The 17,694-nt window shown below is 36.1% G+C and overlaps 3 protein-coding genes across 4 annotated transcripts; 2 read left to right on the top strand and 1 right to left on the bottom strand.

Moving 5' to 3' along the window:
* The first annotated feature begins 966 nt into the window (after nt 1-966).
* LOC132033450 (uncharacterized) lies at nt 967-6,430 on the top strand. Of its 2 annotated transcripts, XM_059423427.1 has the most exons (6): nt 967-1,387; nt 1,601-1,715; nt 1,824-2,420; nt 2,798-2,981; nt 4,775-4,884; nt 6,038-6,430. In XM_059423427.1, the coding sequence occupies exons 1-6, from the start codon at nt 1,311-1,313 to the stop codon at nt 6,041-6,043; spliced, it is 1,089 nt and encodes a 362-aa protein (XP_059279410.1). In that variant the 5' UTR covers nt 967-1,310; the 3' UTR covers nt 6,044-6,430. The 2 variants fall into 2 exon arrangements, with proteins under 2 accessions (XP_059279410.1, XP_059279411.1); XM_059423428.1 differs by lacking the exon at nt 4,775-4,884 and having other exon boundaries at nt 970-1,387.
* Nucleotides 6,431-6,662: 232 nt separating this feature from the next.
* LOC132033451 (cytochrome b5) lies at nt 6,663-11,812 on the bottom strand. The gene is made up of 6 exons (XM_059423429.1): nt 11,645-11,812; nt 11,484-11,528; nt 8,934-8,966; nt 8,692-8,844; nt 7,794-7,849; nt 6,663-7,211 (listed from the first exon to the last, which is right to left on the bottom strand). Exons 1-6 carry the CDS (start codon nt 11,682-11,684, stop codon nt 6,855-6,857), a joined length of 684 nt encoding a protein of 227 aa, XP_059279412.1. The 5' UTR covers nt 11,685-11,812; the 3' UTR covers nt 6,663-6,854.
* A 529-nt stretch (nt 11,813-12,341) lies between these two features.
* On the top strand, nt 12,342-15,633 carry LOC132033449 (uncharacterized). Its single transcript, XM_059423425.1, has 4 exons — nt 12,342-12,485; nt 12,673-12,767; nt 13,527-13,801; nt 14,401-15,633. Exons 1-4 carry the CDS (start codon nt 12,456-12,458, stop codon nt 15,135-15,137), a joined length of 1,137 nt encoding a protein of 378 aa, XP_059279408.1. The 5' UTR covers nt 12,342-12,455; the 3' UTR covers nt 15,138-15,633.
* Nucleotides 15,634-17,694: the final 2,061 nt, after the last annotated feature.

The raw sequence follows: 17,694 nt of genomic DNA, 5'->3' as shown, positions 1-17,694 counted from the left end.
CCATTGGGAACCTGGAGCTGGTCACTAATTTCAGTAGGTTATTTAGACTACTATAAAATTTACCCATAATTACTCCCTCTGTTCACGTTTACTTGTCCATTATGGACTTTGCACCCCTTTAAAAAATAATAAATGAAGTGTTTAATTTATCATGATATCCATATTAATTGGTGCATATTTTTAATGAATTTGAAAGATGATTTGAAATGAAGAATTAATACTATAAGTAAAACAGGAAAAAGGAAATTGTATTCTAGACCGATATACTAAAAGTGAAAATCTATTTTTAAAATAGTAAAAGTGAACGGAGGGAGTACTTAATTGTGACAAAAGATTTACACCCTCCGTGTATAAAACTTAAATACACTATTTCTACTCTATACTTAACTTTTTACAGTATTGATATATTTAGCATGTTGTAACGGATATCTTACATTATTTTTTATATTACCAATTCTAATTCTTATGGATAGTCGTATAGAGTTATTTTATAAGTGAGTTGATTATCAAGGGTATATAAAAATTATAACTCTGTCTAAAAAGTAGATATTAAAGATTTTCCAGTTGTAGCATTGTTGTCTAATGGAATTTCACCAAGGTGGCACTGGAACAATTCTTTAATAATAAATCCATCGGCCATCGACAGAAACAGGTCAAACCAACTCGGACCTCATTGATTGTACTAATTGTTTTCTCCAAACGGCGCCGTCTTCCTCCACATACGTTATATTCCTTCCGTATCAATTTTTTTTATTTTACATGCTCCTTAAGTGGTATCTTTAATTAGGAAGTTATTTGACTAATTTTATTCTTATTTATGTACTATAATATAAGTTATAATTTCTCTAGTAAATGTTTATATTATTTTTATTAATGATAAAATTTTAGTAAGAATAAGATGGAAAAGATAAGTAATGGTGCTTAAAATTTTTAAAATACAAATAGTATAAGTATATAACCCCTCTCTCTCTCTCCTGGAAACTCTCCCTAGCCCTGTTTCAGGGCGTGCGCCACAAACAGCTTTAAATAAGCATCTGTCTGTTTTTGACGCTTACTTTTTACCTATATCTCCTCACCCAACAGTTTCTTTTTTTGTTTTGTTGGTAAAGTATGCTTGTTACCAACATATATCATAATTAAGAAAAAAAAAAAAAAGAGAGAGAGGATTTATTGAATCTGAGTTTGATCCAAGCTTGTTCAAATCGAAAATACACTTGGATTGATTCATTATTCAATGATTTATTAACCTGGAAAAATCATTTTAGGGTATTTTTGTGCCTTTTAGCGGAAAGTTTCTATAGTTGGAAGATATGGCATCGCATTTTGATAGGTGGGAGAAAGATCCGTTCTTTTCAGCTGCAGAAGAGGTTCAAGAATCTGCTGACAGGTAACCCTGTTTTTTGCTTTTCATGTCCCTTGTTTTTCTAATTTGTTTGGTGGGTTTGGATTGATTTTGTTAGAATTATCATTTAAGCTGGATTTTCTTGTTTATCTATGGATTGTTTGATGATTAATGATATAAAGATTGAAGCTTTATTAGTTTTAGTATGTGGGGTTTTGCCTTTCTTCATTGACACAGTTTTTTGCTTTCATTTTCAAGAATGGAATCAACTTATAGGACATGGATTCATGCGTTGAAGGATACTTCTGGTAGTTGGAATTGTGATGCCCTTCGAAGGGACCTTAGAACTACCCTTGGCACTGCTAAATGGCAGGTAGGAAATCCACAAACCCCCTAAAAGAAATAAAGCCAAGAAATGATTTTTATTATGTGCATAAAGGGTGAGAATTGAGTTAATTTGTTGGATGGCATTGTAATGCAGTTGGAGGAATTTGACCGGGCAGTTAGATCGAGCTACAATAGTAACTCTGCTGATGATGCAAGAGATAGACATCACGAATTTGTTATTGCAATCGACAGTCAGATTAAGAAAGTTGAGAACTCTCTTAATGAATCAGCTGTTTCACAAGGCAAACCACCACTTCCGTGGGTGCGTTTGGACGAGGGAGAAGTCAATGAACTTGCTGCGTTTCTCTCGGGGCCATCCACCTCTTCTGCAGGCATAACCCACGCAAAAGTAGATGGAGTAGAGCTGCAAAATCAATCAGTTCTAGAGTGTTCCGAGAATCCTACTCATTCGGAGGATGGTGTTAGAGGTGAGGCGAAGGACGAGAAGTTTCTGGGCCATCGGAGAACAGCAAGTGCTAGTGCTGACATTGGTGCATGGCAGATTGCAGTTGGCAATGATGTTTCCATCAAAGAACCCGCATCACCTCCTCGCAGAATACCTAGTTACCAGGGTTTGTTGAATGCCATGGAATCTGTTAAGGAGTTAAAATGGTCCAAGAATGGTTACAGGAAGTTGAAATTCAACCAAGAAGCTGACAATACATTGCCTCGCACTCAGCCACCAACAAGGGTGATGCATTGTTCTTAGAGTATCCAAATTTGTAGTACATTATATATGATTACGGTGTCAAAATTCTCACTTTTTGAGTTATTGATATCAATTAGTTCAAAATTTGAAAAAGGGAACCCAAACAAGTAAAACTACAAAATAACCCTGTTTATAATATGAGAATATATAATCAAAAAAATGTTCCATAAAAGATCAGGGATTAGAATTTTAAAGTTTTAACTTAAAGCACCAAACTATGTAAAACCAGTTGGACTAGTATAAAACTATATAAATCCGTTGCCACTAGTGTAGTATTTATCAATGACCCAGAAATGGTCGTATATTTTCCATTTAATTAAATGATGTTAATGTGATGAGATCTAGTGCTTTTATTGCAGAGCATAAACACATGCTATGAGAGGAATAAGAGTTGCCTTGATGGTTGTGACGATTGTTATGATAAGCAACTCTATGGTTGGTATGGTGCCGTTCAGCGCCAGCTGCAAAGGTCTCAGTATTACATGCAATATCGTCGACCTGTTCGGATAGTTTTCTCAGTGTTTCTTCTCATTTTCCTAATTGGTGAGTTAGCTGTCTTGTTTTATCTATATAACGTTTTGTTGATTCTTTCACCCAGAAATGGATTTTGAAAGAACTAAGAAAAAAAAAATCCTAGTTTCTCTGCTGCTGATGTTTTCCTTGATTTCTTCTGGATTGAGAAAAATATCAATAGATATTGTTGAGTTTTCTGTGCCATTAATGTTTCAATTAGACCATTTTCCTTATTTTCAGCCTGCTTGCACTGATGATTCTTTTAATTTACCTATCTTCTATTTTCCAGTAGAGAAATAGAACTGTTAATTATAAAATAGTTTCAAGTGGGATCTCCCTGGGTACGGTTAGTTGTTAAAATAAAAGGTTCATTCCACTCAAGTGTAATTTGGAGAGAAAGTTGTTTGCAGCAAGTTCTAGCAAGAGATTAGTGGATCACAGCCAGTTCTCATGTGTGCTGGTTTCCTCCACCCAGCAGCCTCTTCCCAAACAGGGAACAGTCTTCGTTGTAGTGATGATATTTGTTCATCTAATCTATAATCAACCAGAATTTTTTTTCCTGATAATCATTGACGTAATAGCTCAAGCAGAAACTCGAGTATTCTTTTTTGGTTTGTTCATTTATTCTGACTTGCTTTTTTTCTCTTTTTGGCTGAAGTCTTAAAGTAGTGAATAAGTTCATGACATATGTCATCCAACAATATCTTGTTTTTGAAATTTATTTTTATCGGAGGTACTGTTTGTTTAGAATAGTGTCCCTCTCCAAAAAGTTTATGCATGGATTGGAGTGAAGGGTGTCAGAGGTGTGGAAGAGCTCAATCTGCACTCACACTTGTCTTCTACTAAAAAACGTTTACCCTGTGCCTGAAGTGCTACCAGCTCGTGCTGGGTGGGGATGGGGGAGTGGGTCCATGCCGTACACAGCTTTCCTGTGTATTTCTCTGAAGAAGTTGTTCCACGCGTCGAAACCATGACTTGTAGGTTACTAGAGGAGCAACTTTATCGTTGAGCAAAGGCTCTCCCTCCTGATTTGTCTCCCACTTGAAAGGGAAAAACTTCTCAAAGAGTATAATGTCTTTTTTATTTTTTTGATAAAGTAAAGTTTCTTCTCAAAGAGTAAATGTCATTCTCTTTTTAGCCAGATTTGCAGAATCAGGAAGTATACTTATTGTCTGTTTTGGTTATGGTGTAGGGGTCCCTCTTCTTTTTTTTTTTTTTTTTTTTTTTTTTTTTACTTTCACAGGTTCCACGCCTTTCCTTTTCTTTGTGTCGCAGTATGACTAATGATAATCGGAATGAACTTGATCTACATCTTGTCCATGTACAATGTTTATAGAATGAGGCAGCAATTATAATATGGGGAGGTTTCTGAGAGAGTTTCAGGAATAAAGGAAGGAAGATACAAGTTGGACATACGTATTCTTTTGTAGAAATTTGGCACATGCACCAAGTAAGAGAGCTAGGGATCTAGTCAAAAGATAATTACTTCCTCTGTCCCCAAATAAGTGTCGCTTTAGCTCTTTTCACGCCCATTAAGAAAATGATATATACAGGGTATAACTTAGTAAGTTACCCCTATTTATTAGATGCTTCTTGAGAATTGAACACTATTAAGAAGAACTCGTTCTTTAATATAAGGGTATAGTTGGAAACAATTACTAATTTTTGTCTTGAATTCCTAAAGCGACTGTTAAGTTGGGACAAATTCTTTTTGCTAAAACAACACTTATTTTGGGACAGAGGGAGTACCTTTTAGTTCCCTGTAACTTTATTGGATTGCAGCTTTTTTGTTATCTAAGCTCCTGTTTTTATTCTGCTACAAGCCCTGAATAGATATTCTGCAATGGAGGGATCTACTGAAACAAATAACCTTTTTCTCCTTACGTCAACTCCTTCCAACCAAAAGAAAGAAAAAGAAGCAAAGACATGCTTTGTAAATATGCATTCGTTATTTCCTTCATGGAATAGCAGCAACAGACACCAATACAATCATTGGCTTCACAAGTTGACTGCCATATCTGTGATGAGATGCAATTGTCTGTTAGTAGATGTCACTAAATCTACTAATACTCAGTTTGAGTCTGCTTCGTGCCTTCTCTCCTTCTCCGAACAGGACCACAAAGAATCATTAATATTGATGCCAAGTAAAACAGGAGTTTTCATTTCCAATTACCTCAAACATCAGCCTCTTCTCACCACTATCTTTTGTACTTATACATGTTTGCAACACATTGCCATTAAACTATAATGTATGGTTTTTCTTGATTGCTTCTCTCGGCTAGTCTCTCCCCCATTGTTCCAATGAAATAATATTGGAATGATTTCACTGTAATCATTTTGCACTCCTTTGGTGACCTAGGTGATGGTTTGAATCACACAGACTTAATAATGAACAGACTTTAACCCTCCCTACACTACAGAAAGAGCTTACCTTCTAGTTGGCCTTGGTTCTCCATTCTATCTTCTCAGCACATTTGTTGGTTAAAAGAAAAGGAAGTAGCTCTTTATATGGTACATCTGCTGGTGGGAGGTAGCAGGTACCTGGTGGAATAGTCGAGGTGCGAGCAAGCTGGCCCGGACACCATAGTTATAAAAGAAAAGAAAAAGAAAAGAAATAGAAGTATCCCTTTATGGTCTTGTTGAAGCAACCGATCCCAAAATTGCCATTTCTTTCTTTACTAGTAAATCAGTATAACCCAACACATCTTAACGTTTCTTGGTGCACTCTTTCGATGAAATCGTCAAAAGTTCACAGCGTAAATGACAATTTATGGAACCTCAATTTGCTTGTAAAATCAGCCATTTATTCATAGATGGACCTCCTTGTTGACAGGATAGGCAGTAACTATGTTAGTTTGATTTCTTCTCGCAACTATTATTGGCTTTAAGGTAAGATTGTACAATTATAAAACGGAAAGAGCAAAAATCTTGTAGTGCCAGTGTGCATTCATTTTACAATATTTGGCCTTGTATAGTGTATACTCGTACTGGTGATATGTTATATTGAAACTGTGTCTCAGCAGATATATATCTGAGTTTCATTTGTTAGTTGGGCGCCTGATTTTTTTTTTTTTTTTTTGCTGCAGTTTTAGTGGCAGTCCGTACAATCTGAGTGATGAACTTTGTTCCTGTAATTGATAAGCTTGAAGCGTCGAAACTGTCAGAGAACGGCCTAGTGCAATCAGTTTTGGTATTATACTTTATAGAGGAAGGGTGTAAATTACACGTAATTTTGTTCAGGATATGCGAAGGTGGTGCGCAATTACCTCAACATACTTTGTAGCAACACCTTAACCTCTTTCCTGGCTCTGGCTCTTCAGTTAGGGTGCCATTAGTGGAGACCAATTTCTGTTGTATTATGATATTCTGTTGTATACAGAAATGAAAGAGATATTAGGTCTATTTGACTTGCTACATCATGTATATTGTATTGTCCATTAATTCTGTATGTTTCTAAGATGTGCTCTACTTTTCCTTTTTGCCCCCTTTTTGGGTTTACTTTTTCTTACCATTCTTTTGTTTTGCCAATTGTGCATATTGCTCATGTCCAAGCAAATTAAACACATCGATGTGCTTATTGTTTCTATAGTGTTGTGTGTTCAATTTGTTACCATTGAACTTATATCGAAACAGTCAGCTGTCTCATATTTTTTTAATTATGAAGCTCTGGAAATGAAAATTATGGGGTACTTTCAACTCGATGAACAAGAATAACACTAAGTGACCCCAGCTTTCTTGGATGACCAAAATAAATAAATAATAAGAATACATTTTCCAGAATCACCTCTATTAACAACCCAGAACTGAAATCAACAATGTATGGTTTTTTCCCTTTTGAAGATTGACATAAAAAAAGTTATATATTGATAAAAATCATATGATAACCCCCTTTGTTCTGTGAGTTCAAAGGTTGAGAGCTCCAGTGGGATAGCGGTAATAGAGAAAGAAGGCAGCAAACAAGAATGGCACAAAATACTCAACAAAAATCAGATATTTGGGCTTGGGATCCTCTTTGATCACAAAAGCTTCCATTTCTTTGGCCTTTATTGGTTCTTTGAAGGAATCATCAGTATCTAAATTATCATCACCTGGGATTCTATAGCCTTGAAGATATCCAATCTGGTATTCCAAGAGCAAGTTTTTGGCAGCTTTACTGTGCCCAATATCTTCAAACTCTTTAGTTGCATCCTTTCCAGATAATTCAATCAACACTTCTTCTCCTCCAGGATGTTCTTCCAGAAACTTCGTTACGTCTAATACCTGAAGAAAACATAGCATATGTATTCACATAAACCCTGAATTCATAATCTCATGCATGTATAAATATAGGGGTAGGGAAAATGGCGAATCCAAGATTCAGAGTCAGTGATTATGCTCTTTATACGTCTGCCAATATTTTTCCTAACACACGTGTATAGTTCGAGCTACACAATGAATTTTGTCAAACCTGCTGTGTCTAGTCTATATATGCTACTAGTAAGGTTCCAGGAAGTGTGGGCGGATGTGGGGAGGTGAGGGCAATGAAGGCTATAAGATAGAGCTGGAGGCCTTATTTCTGGAACATCCAAAAAAGCCATCATTTCAAGAAGCCCCCATTTATACCCGTGCTCCCTTCTATTCCTGATGGATCAATTGAACAACTTTACAAATAAAATAGAATTCAGAACCGCTATAGAAGCGAATGACTTGATCATGAACTATAGTCTTTTTTTGTTCTATATGTTCGAGCTACACGCAGTGAGTTCGGTCGAACATGTTCCATCTAATCTATATTTGCTACTAGTAAGCGTACGGGAAGTGGGGGGAGGGGGAGGGGGAGGGGGAATGGGTTGGTAATATTACTCTGTCATTGATGATGATCCAACAATCTTGCTTTGAGTTGTGTGGTGCAACTTGAGAAAGGGTAAATGTTTTTTCTTTGTCCATTTTTTTTTTGTGGGGTATGGAATAGAGAGTTAGTATTTATAGTGACAATGGGATTTATTAGTCTGCAAGAAAAAGAGGGTGAAGAATGGTAGGTAGGTTTCTTCCCATGTGATTGTTATCTACCATTTTGTTCCATATCACATGTATCTACCTGATCTTCAACAGTCACCTTTCTTCCACAACTGGAGATGAGTTGTTTGGTGTAATAAACTTCCTTCTCTTGATTTTCGGTAAGAGTAATAAGGTAGAATATTTTGTTAGTACTTCCCTTTAGCCTAAAATAGGAGAAAAAAAGGTAGCACAAAATGACATTTTTGATTAAGGGTGTGTTAGTGTGGAATGTTTTCTTATTTTCTCATGTTTGCTTGATCAAAATGTGTTGGAGAGAACATTTTCTCTAGAAAAACACGTTCCTTAAAATAGAAAAACTTCCGCCGCACCTCACCCTCGGACCACCGCCGCTTCCCCCATCCCTCATCTCCATCCATTAAAGTTATATGCATTGATAGTGTAAAGAATGATAGCGACTTATTTGCTTTATCAAACTAGGCGTATCATTACGCTCTTTTTCATCTGTTCCCTCTTGTTTCCAATTTAGGCAAAAACACCAAATACAGATATTCCTCCAAGCATCAAAAGCAAACGAATTTTACACACCAAAGAAAAAGAGTGTTGTCAAGAGGTACAACATATATTTCCAAGTGATATCTGAAATTAAAGTGATGGTACAACTTTGACAAATTTAGAATTGGGGGACAGTCGATGCATCAAAAGAAAATGTGTAACAATATTTACTAAGAAGCATGAGCTTTTCGAGTGCCTTTGGCTACTTCTTTTGATTCTCTTTCTTCACTACTCTCTTTATTGAAATCTTTGCCTTCAAATGTTACTCTAGAGTTCCTGTACTGGCTACCAAAAGCAGTGCCAAATCCCCATCCGAGGCCTACTCCAATTCCACACCCGCCACCTATAGATAATAGTAATTGTGAACATAACATCAAATATTTGGACACGAGATATAATTTCACGAAAACATGGTTTTAATTTAGTTTTTACCTACACCAAGACCCAAGAAATTCAAAGGCATGCCTGGAAAAAACAAGAATATGCATTAGGTTAGATGATGCTATTAGAGAAGAGTATTTTGCAAAAAGAAAGAGGACAGATAACAAAAGCGAACTAACAAATAAACAAATACAGTAAGATTTTAAAAAATAAGTGAATGAAGCGCAGGGCATATCCTTTTCTTTTTCTCATGGGGGAAAGAGAGGGGAAGGGAGCTCGGATGTTTGGACAGAAATATGTCTAAACTCTTAAAGAGACATTACGAGTTTCCTAACCTACTCGAAACATCATGATGATAATTAATTTTATACAATAAAGATACTATTATATGATACTTTTAACATTTTCCATGTCAACAATCAGACAAAGGAGACAAGGACAATAAAACAGAGAAATGTGAATATAGAGATGTTAAAGGATGATTTTCATCAGACAAAGATCCTTGTGAAGACCTAATATGCCTAGCAGTGTTTTAAAAGCAAAAAAACCGACAAGGTCTATAGGGCTTGAAGCTTTGAAGCAAAAAGCGAGAGGTGAAGCACATGCTTCTTTGAAGTGAAGCGCAAATTTTATGGAAAACTTAAAAAAAGGCCAAACGTACCTGAATTTAGTACTATAATAACCAAATTGCAATTGACAAAACTAATTTCAGCATCCAAGATACAATAATGCCAATATTGCCAACTCCTGAAGTTGAGTGTCAAAGAACATCCCCTTTTCTTTTGGATCATTTTGAGTGTCATTGTTTGAAAGTACACTTCTTAGTTTCACTCATGAAACGGTAACCCCTCACTTCACATCGTTTCATCGCTTTAAGAAATCGCTTTAAGAAATGAAGTGATGGCTTTTAATAATACTGATGAGTGAGCCTAGAGACGTATAGAACATTCAAACATTTCCTACATTTTTTGGGAAGTCATGAACAGCCAACATAGGAATAAGAATCCAGAACGGTGCCAATATGGCATAACAAAAGTTGCCCCTACAAATCGCTTCAGATCATGGTGACTAACAGTCTCCCATACTCTAGACTGGCATCAACACCTATACTTTGGTATCTCCAGCAAGCCATCCATCCCAAATCTACTATTCACATGGAGCTAAGTAACAGACAAGGAACATCTTGGCCGACTAACTATTACAGACTCCAATCTCTATATAATCCTGATGCTACATTTGTCCATGCACTTAAGCTCTAGAGAAAGCAAGGAGCGTGCCGATCATCTATAGCAACGGATACTGGAGATCACATGTCTAGATGCATTTGTTCCTTGCCTTAATATCAGCTTAACTGAAAGAGTAGCAGTTTCTAAGTTGGCATAATTCACAAAAAACATGCTTCAAAAAGTCTTCTCAGGTCCATTTATTCCTTAGCTATCCCTGCCTTCAACAGGCAAATCTGTAAAGTTTCTAACTTCCTCCATGCACATTTATAGCCACCAACTGTCACGGTAGTAAAAAGCTGAGGAAGACAATTTCAGCATGTATCTATTGGGTTTCATTGAAAGAAATGAATCAGATACGCATTAAGTGCAAACCCAACTGCTCTACATTAAAATAGGTCGTCGAGCTTGTTAGCTCTATGGCGTAGCCTGAAAAACTTATATGAGGTAAATAGGATGATAGTCTTTATTAGCTCAATACATTATAGGTTTTTGTCTAGATGGAATATACATTTTTCTAACTACAAGCCCTATCTTAGTGCTGACTGTTCTTATAAATAATGAAATCTTTACTTGCTAAAAAACATAGCAACAACAATTTAACTGTATTTCCAGCAACAATGACCACATTCTACATTAGAAAGTAGTGTTCTATAGATTTTTTTGAATATATGTTCATGGTCTTCTAAAATCAGGAGTTCTGGACTACATGTATTTTCTTATTTTTTGGATAAGGATCTGGACTCTACATGCATGAAACCAAATGCCTCAGTGCTGTAAAAACTAGAGAAATTGTGCACTTGGATGCATGACAAACTAATCACATCTTTTCATGCATAGTCCTTCAACCTACGTTCATAATCTACCAAGCTGGTACTAAACAATATGGATAAAGTACTGTGCTTTCTGCAATAGCATATGTTCATGGCTGACGAGTCTTGTAATCCATGTTACCCCAATTCACAGACATGTAATCAAGCACTCAATAAAGATGAAAACTTTTCTTTTGAACAAGTAAATTAGAGATTGACTAGACGACATAAACACTTGAAACATCAAGGTACTTTCAGTGTCTCACTACTATGTATAAGAAATCACTAAAGCAAATTGAGAACAAGAATTCCCAAACAATAACATTAATATCAGTAAGCCTATCAGTAATCACTACACAATATAATCTGCTCAACCCCACTAAGCTCCTAATATACAACACATATTTTCCTGTTTCAAAGCTGGACCCTTTGGTAGCAATTAGTAAACTTTTTTAATGCAAAAGCACTGAAACCATAAGCAAGAGATTGGAAGCACTCGCAAATTGAGAAATAAAAGAAATTTTGAGAACCCAAAAATGGAAAGTTCAAAAAAGAAAGAAGCAAACCTCCAAAACCCCATCCTACCCCAAATCCACAACCAATGCCAGCACCTAAACAAAATATCCAATTTCAACTTTTTGCATCAGTACATGAAAACAAGCAAAAAAAAAGAAGATAAAAAAAGAAGCTTTTTATTAAAAAGACAAGAATGAAAATTTATGCATACCAAAACCGACACCGGTTCCATTGAAGTTGGTCAGTACCATTGCTTCCAGTTGAACAAATTACCAATCAATAGAACAAAGATTTACAAATTGGGAGCAGTGTCACTTGGAGCAATATTCTTTACTTTTTGGTTTTCTAATCCTAACAATTTTGTGACTTTTTAGATATTAGTATAAAGTTTAGATTAGTGTATCAATATTTGGAATTAGAGAGAAAATAACAAAAATGATCCCTTATGTTTAGATAGGGGTTTCAAAGTGGTCCACTAAGTATTTTCATGGTAGTTTTGCTCCTCTGAATTTGCTAGAAGTGAACACTTATGGATGTCCGCTAAATATTTAACAAACTCTAGTTATTGAATATTATGGGATTGTGAAAAAGTATTTAACCAAAAACTTCAGGAAAGTTCGTTAAATTTCAAAAAGTGCAACACTAAAAAATGCACAAGACATTAGAAATAGATCAAGAAAACGTAGATTACAGCTCAAAAAAATTACACTAAGCTCTAAAATAGATCAAGAATAGAGATAACTGCAGAAATTGCTCATCCCAAGGTAAGTTCATGTTAAATACTGATTTTTTCATAGCTTCCCTTGAATCTAACAATCAAATTTTGTCAAATATTTAATAAAATCAAAAGTGCTCATTTTGGTCAAACTTAAAGGATCAAAACTGCTTAAAGTATATGTAAGGGACCACATTGAACTTACTCGAAACACAAGGGACCATTTTTGCCATTTTCTCCTTAAAATTTCGACGCCTCAAATTGAGCTTTAGTAGCAGCAGTCAAGAACATCAGCAGGCAACGATTCATGGCTTTCCTCTTCCACAAATTCCAAGAGGTCCCTTTAAACACTTTATGTGTACACTTTGTTCTACATTCTTTACTTTTCTTCATTTTTGCTCTCTAGTTCTTGATCAGTAAGCATATTGAGGTCATTCATAATGTGGGGTTGCATTTTCTTGTTGAATTGACACAGTTAATTATCTAAAGTTGATTTCTTTTTGTTATGGGACACAAATTTTCAGGCGGTGAAAATTCTTGCTAAAAGCCCCACTTTCGCTAGAGAATCGAGGATTCTTCAGTTCGAAGCTGATACAAATATTCTATTCCTTTACACTAGGTAACATTCATTTATTTATTGCAAGTGAAATCTAATGGATTAGCAGCTTTATATTTGTATAAGGGCTTTATTCCACTTTTTTTAGTTTCCTTCATAAGTAGTTTAAGTATAACACAGTTTGCACTTGGTTTTTCGTCAGTGGTCTTTAACAAAGGGGGAAAAAAAGAAAGAACTTGGATATTAGTGGATTTCTGTTTGCTTTCAGTTATTTTTAAGAATTAGGTATTTACTTAGGTAAATAGTCTTTATTCCACGTTTTTCTTTTGGCTCAATGCATCGATAGCCCCTCAAACTTGCTAGCAAATTTCATTTAGGCACTCGAACTACGGCTTGTTCAACAGATTTTCCAAATTCTGAAACGAAAGTGTCTAATAGGAACAATTTAGCTTGTGTGTTCAGGTGCTCAATTGGAACAAGGTGTAGTTCGAGTATCTAAATGAAATTTGCTGGCAAGTTTGAGAGGCTATTGGTGTATTAAGCCTTTCCATTTTGCTTCTTCTTTAGAAGCCTACTGCTTCAACATGAACTGCAGTAGTATTGAGAGAGGGAGGGAGGGGAAGAGAGAGAGAGAGAGATTCTTTGTTCTCTTCCCCTCTTTGATTTTTGGTTTTACATTGTTGTTGGAATAGCAGAAGTAACAAATATTTTCTTTCATGCCTTGAAAATCGCAGTTATGATTTGGTGATGAAATTAAATGTGTCTTTTTTGCATAGTTGCACCACTGTAGTTTCATGTTACCATGACAAACTTTACTTTCAGTTACAACCGTTTAGGAAGGAATGCTGAAGAAGCTGATGCAGAGGAGATTATTGATATCGCTAACAAAGCCTCCTTAGCCGATCAACAAAAGCAGGTCCATGAGAATGTGCATTCTCAGGTTTCAAGCTTTTGCAGATATATGGATGACATATTACTCCTGGATCAAAAAGTCAATGACAATCTGGCCACATCGCCTACAGCAACAAATTCTTCTCCTGGTAGTAGTGGGCTTGGTCTTGCTGCTGGTGGGAATTCTCCATTACAAAACCAAACAGGTAAGAACCAGACGCATCTTAAGCTCAATTTTCCGCGTATTTCTTAGTTGTTGTGTTGAGAAAACTGTCTGGCATTTTAACTTGCATCCTACTTCAATGCGCATGTTGGCAACCATTTGATGTCCTGCTTCGATTCTATGGTGACATTGCTTTACCTTGCTGCATGTTGTCGTTAAAATTCTTTGGCTATATATTTCCAGGATATATGTAGTATTGTTAATGCCGCTACTTTATCCGCTTCATTAATACATTAAACACCATTAGCCCTCAAGCAATGTTGATAATATTTTCATTATCGGGTGGGTATTATCCGATCAAATGAAAAAAATTCGTTACTAAGGTAGACGATGAAATATGTTACTCCGGCCTCTTATGTTGGGTAAGCACTGAGTCACTTAAGGTTTTTGGTGTAGAATATTACTGGATACATGTAAAAGTTGATCGAGTTTCTAATTCTTGCAACATAGGAAAATAAAATAGGATCACAAATCATGAGGCTCTCTGGTAGCTTTGCATAAATTATATTTCATCTGTTCTTTGCAGTGGCTTCATAGCTGCATCACCCTGGATTTTGATTACTGATAAAAATTTCAGCACAGCTGTACCTGAAACCAAGGCATTGCAGCGCAGAGAGGTTTCACAGAGGTTAAAGGATCTTATGAGCTACACGCTCGAGGTCAAACCATCTAAAATTCCCCATGAAGATGCTGGGAAGGGTTTATTCTTACAGGGTGAAGCCAATATTGGTTCTGTCATAGCATTCTATCCTGGAGTTGTCTACTCTCCAGCATATTACCGGTATATTCCTGGGTACCCTAGAGTGGATGCCCAAAATTCACATTTGATCACACGGTATGATGGGACTGTGATCAATGCCCAGCCCTGGGGTGCTGGTGGTGAATCTCGTGAAATATGGGAACCTAAGCACACTATGCAAGCTGATGAAAAAGGTTCTGATGTGATGAACCGTGAATTGCTGGAAAGGAGAAACCCTCTAGCCTTTGCTCATTTTGCCAACCACCCAGCTAAAGGCATGGTCCCCAATGTAATGATCTGTCCTTATGATTTTCCCCTTCTTGAGAAGGACATGAGACCCTATATACCTAATGTTTCATTTGGACACGGTGAAGAAATAGAGATGAAGAGATTTGGCAGCTTTATGATCAAATCGTGGAAGTCCAGCAACAATGAATCAAAGGTTGTCCCTGTTCTGAAGACACTTGTTCTTGTGGCTACTAGAGCAATTTGTGATGAAGAGGTTCTGCTGAACTACAGACTGAGCAATTTAGAGCATATACCATCGTGGTATACTCCAGTAGATGAAGGAGATCATTGAAGGAGGTGGAGCTAAGATCATTATGATGATGGATGCATGTATAAGTTGTTGAACAACCATATAAACAAGCAGGTTCATATTACTATCGGTCGTCATTCAACGTCAGGATAGAGTGAAGGCATTAATTTTGGTGATGTTATCTGGTTCCTCTTTCAGTTCTCCGTGTTTTAGAAAGCCTAGGTCTTAACAATTGTGGCTGACCAATTAGGAGTTGCATTAAAAGAAAATGATGTGCTGAGTTCTAGGAATAGTTTAACTTTGCACAGATGACACATGATTAAGTTTTCCGTGATTTTCAAAATAAAGGAGGAAAAAGAAACCGTCTTGGTTGAAAGGATAATTGTGACTGTTTAAAGTCAAAAACCTGCTTTCTTTGTGCTTGATTATGCAGTTACTCTTTTGTGATTGATTATTCGATTGAGAGTCAGGAATTGTACTTAAAGATAAGGTATGTTGTTTACTTGTGATAATAGATTTATTTTGCGCTCTTGCTTGATATTGGCTGGTCAGGAGTAATTACACTTCTTTCTTTCTGTCACCATCTCCTCATCCCTCCCCCTTTTTGGGGAGCAACCTTTTCTGCCGTTCTCTTCTTCAGACGCAATCAGCGCCGGTTCATTGGAGATGTGTAGCAGACAAGATTACATAAGACTACATGATATAGGCATATAAGAAACTACTATAGAAAAGGACAATCACCAAGGTTGGTATCTTTAAGATAGAAAAACATGGAAGCATATTACTGGATTCGACTGGATTTAATGATAATGTAATTGCAAGGTAAAGTTCTGATAATTCTTGGCTGGTGCAAATGAAGTTGGTCATCTCAGAAGAATCGACAAAGCAACCCAGAGAGTCCAGTCATGGGCTTGGATGACATGGGACCTTACTCTCTACCTAAATCTGTACCAAGTTTATCATTCTCCAAAAATCAATGGAAGCACCAGTCTCACCCCCACCCCCACCCACCCAACCACGCGACCAAAAGAAAAGGGGGAAGCTAGATTTTTTTGGATCTTTATTCAGGAATACCAGGTGTTAGCATTATCAGGACAATAAGAGACCATAATGGACCACAATCTGCTCCAACTTCCAAGTTAATATATGTAGCTTGTCTACCTGTCTGGAGCAAGATCCTAGAATGAAAATGAGCAAAGAATGGAAAATATCAATATCAAAATGGAGGTGGGCTTTGGTCTACTGATAAGAGTATAATGCTTTTTTTTTCTGCCTTTACGCACATATTGGGACCATCTTGATATTTAAGTTGAGAAGGGGTGACGCATTGTTCATCAAGTTTTGAATTGTGCGTCATTCGACTATTTCTCGATTATTAAAAATAAAAAAAATAAAAAAAGTGGAAGCAAATGAGTTGGCTACTAATACACAAAGTACTCAATTGTGCCCAAACTTCTAACAATTTCGAGGAATTGCAGACTGCTGCTAGAGGACTAGTTAAGCCAGGTCAAATTCAGTACCTATTCTTTAGAGTAAAATTAATGGCCAATAGAAAGAATTTTTTAGAAGAAGGTTCATATTAGGATTAAGGGTTTTTAGTATGGGATAAGGTTTTTAAGGCTAATTTGCGTAATTTCAAGTTTTCAACGTGAAACTTATTGCATCTCTATCGCGAATAGTTACGTTAATAAACGTACATTAAAAATGTAACTAGGAGGAACACAAAAGTCAGATGTTGCATCCATAGTGATACCTTTAGTTTCTTGGTGAAAAGCTGCTTAACTTAACGTGGAGATAATAAAGTCCATGGTCACAGAGAGAGTGAAAAAGTTGGTGACATTACCTTATGATAGTATATTCACTTTGGAAAGCTAAGCTTGAAATTTACACACACATATATATAAGTTATAGATATATGTGGGTCCAGAAGTCGTTAAATTTCCATGAAGTTCAAGAACTTAAGTACCAAAGCAAGGTAGGTTTAAAGTTTGATAGTGAAATCATTAGAGCTTTTTTATTTGTTCTCATGCACTCGGACAAAAATTAAAAGAAATAAAGAGAATGGTGAGTTTGATTAATGATAGTGATATATATAAGCTTCCAGAAGTCGTTAAATTTCCATGAAGTTCAAGAACTTAAGTACCAAGGCAAGGTAGGTTTAAAGTTTGATAGTGAAATCATTAGAGCTTTTTTTAATTGTTCTCATGCACTCGGACAAAAATGAAAAGAAATAAAGAGAATGGTGAGTTTGATTAATTGATAGTGATAACTGATACTAGTGATAAAGTCGTCTTCTTTATGTGAATCTGATGTATAAGTTTCTATCCACCAATTCTCATGCCTCACACTGGCCGTAACTCTTTAAAGTTTATTCAAATAAGTTTAACTTCTATATACAATAATGTAAAAGAATAATCGTTATAGTATTATGTCACTTAAAATATACCTGCAAGTTAATATTTATAATGGGTGAGATTAGTATTCCAAAAAGTAAGAGAAAAGTTAAAATATAATAGTGATTGTGTAAAAATTTGTTACATTACTATAAGTTGAGAGCAGAGCAAGAGGGGCTGGAAGGGTTTCATCTGAACTTTCTTCA

Source organism: Lycium ferocissimum, chromosome 10 (assembly GCF_029784015.1).
Source record: "Lycium ferocissimum isolate CSIRO_LF1 chromosome 10, AGI_CSIRO_Lferr_CH_V1, whole genome shotgun sequence".
Taxonomy (NCBI): Eukaryota; Viridiplantae; Streptophyta; class Magnoliopsida; order Solanales; family Solanaceae; genus Lycium; species Lycium ferocissimum.
Note: the sequence above shows the minus strand (reverse complement) of the source record. Positions and strands in the feature narration are given on the sequence as shown.

Coding starts and splice junctions, on each gene's coding strand:
- LOC132033450 (XM_059423427.1), top strand. CDS start 1,311: ATGGCATCGCATTTTGATAGGTGGGAGAAAGATCCGTTCTTTTCAGCT. Junction 1,388..1,600: donor GTTCAAGAATCTGCTGACAG/GTAACCCTGTTT, acceptor TTCATTTTCAAG/AATGGAATCAACTTATAGGA. Junction 2,982..4,774: donor TCTTCTCATTTTCCTAATTG/GTGAGTTAGCTG, acceptor TTCTGCTACAAG/CCCTGAATAGATATTCTGCA.
- LOC132033451 (XM_059423429.1), bottom strand. CDS start 11,684: ATGGTACTGACCAACTTCAATGGAACCGGTGTCGGTTTTG. Junction 11,529..11,644: donor TGGAACCGGTGTCGGTTTTG/GTATGCATAAAT, acceptor TATTTTGTTTAG/GTGCTGGCATTGGTTGTGGA. Junction 7,850..8,691: donor AGAAGTAGCCAAAGGCACTC/GAAAAGCTCATG, acceptor CATTTACCCTTT/CTCAAGTTGCACCACACAAC.
- LOC132033449 (XM_059423425.1), top strand. CDS start 12,456: ATGGCTTTCCTCTTCCACAAATTCCAAGAG. Junction 12,768..13,526: donor ATTCTATTCCTTTACACTAG/GTAACATTCATT, acceptor CTTTACTTTCAG/TTACAACCGTTTAGGAAGGA. Junction 13,802..14,400: donor TCCATTACAAAACCAAACAG/GTAAGAACCAGA, acceptor ATTTCAGCACAG/CTGTACCTGAAACCAAGGCA.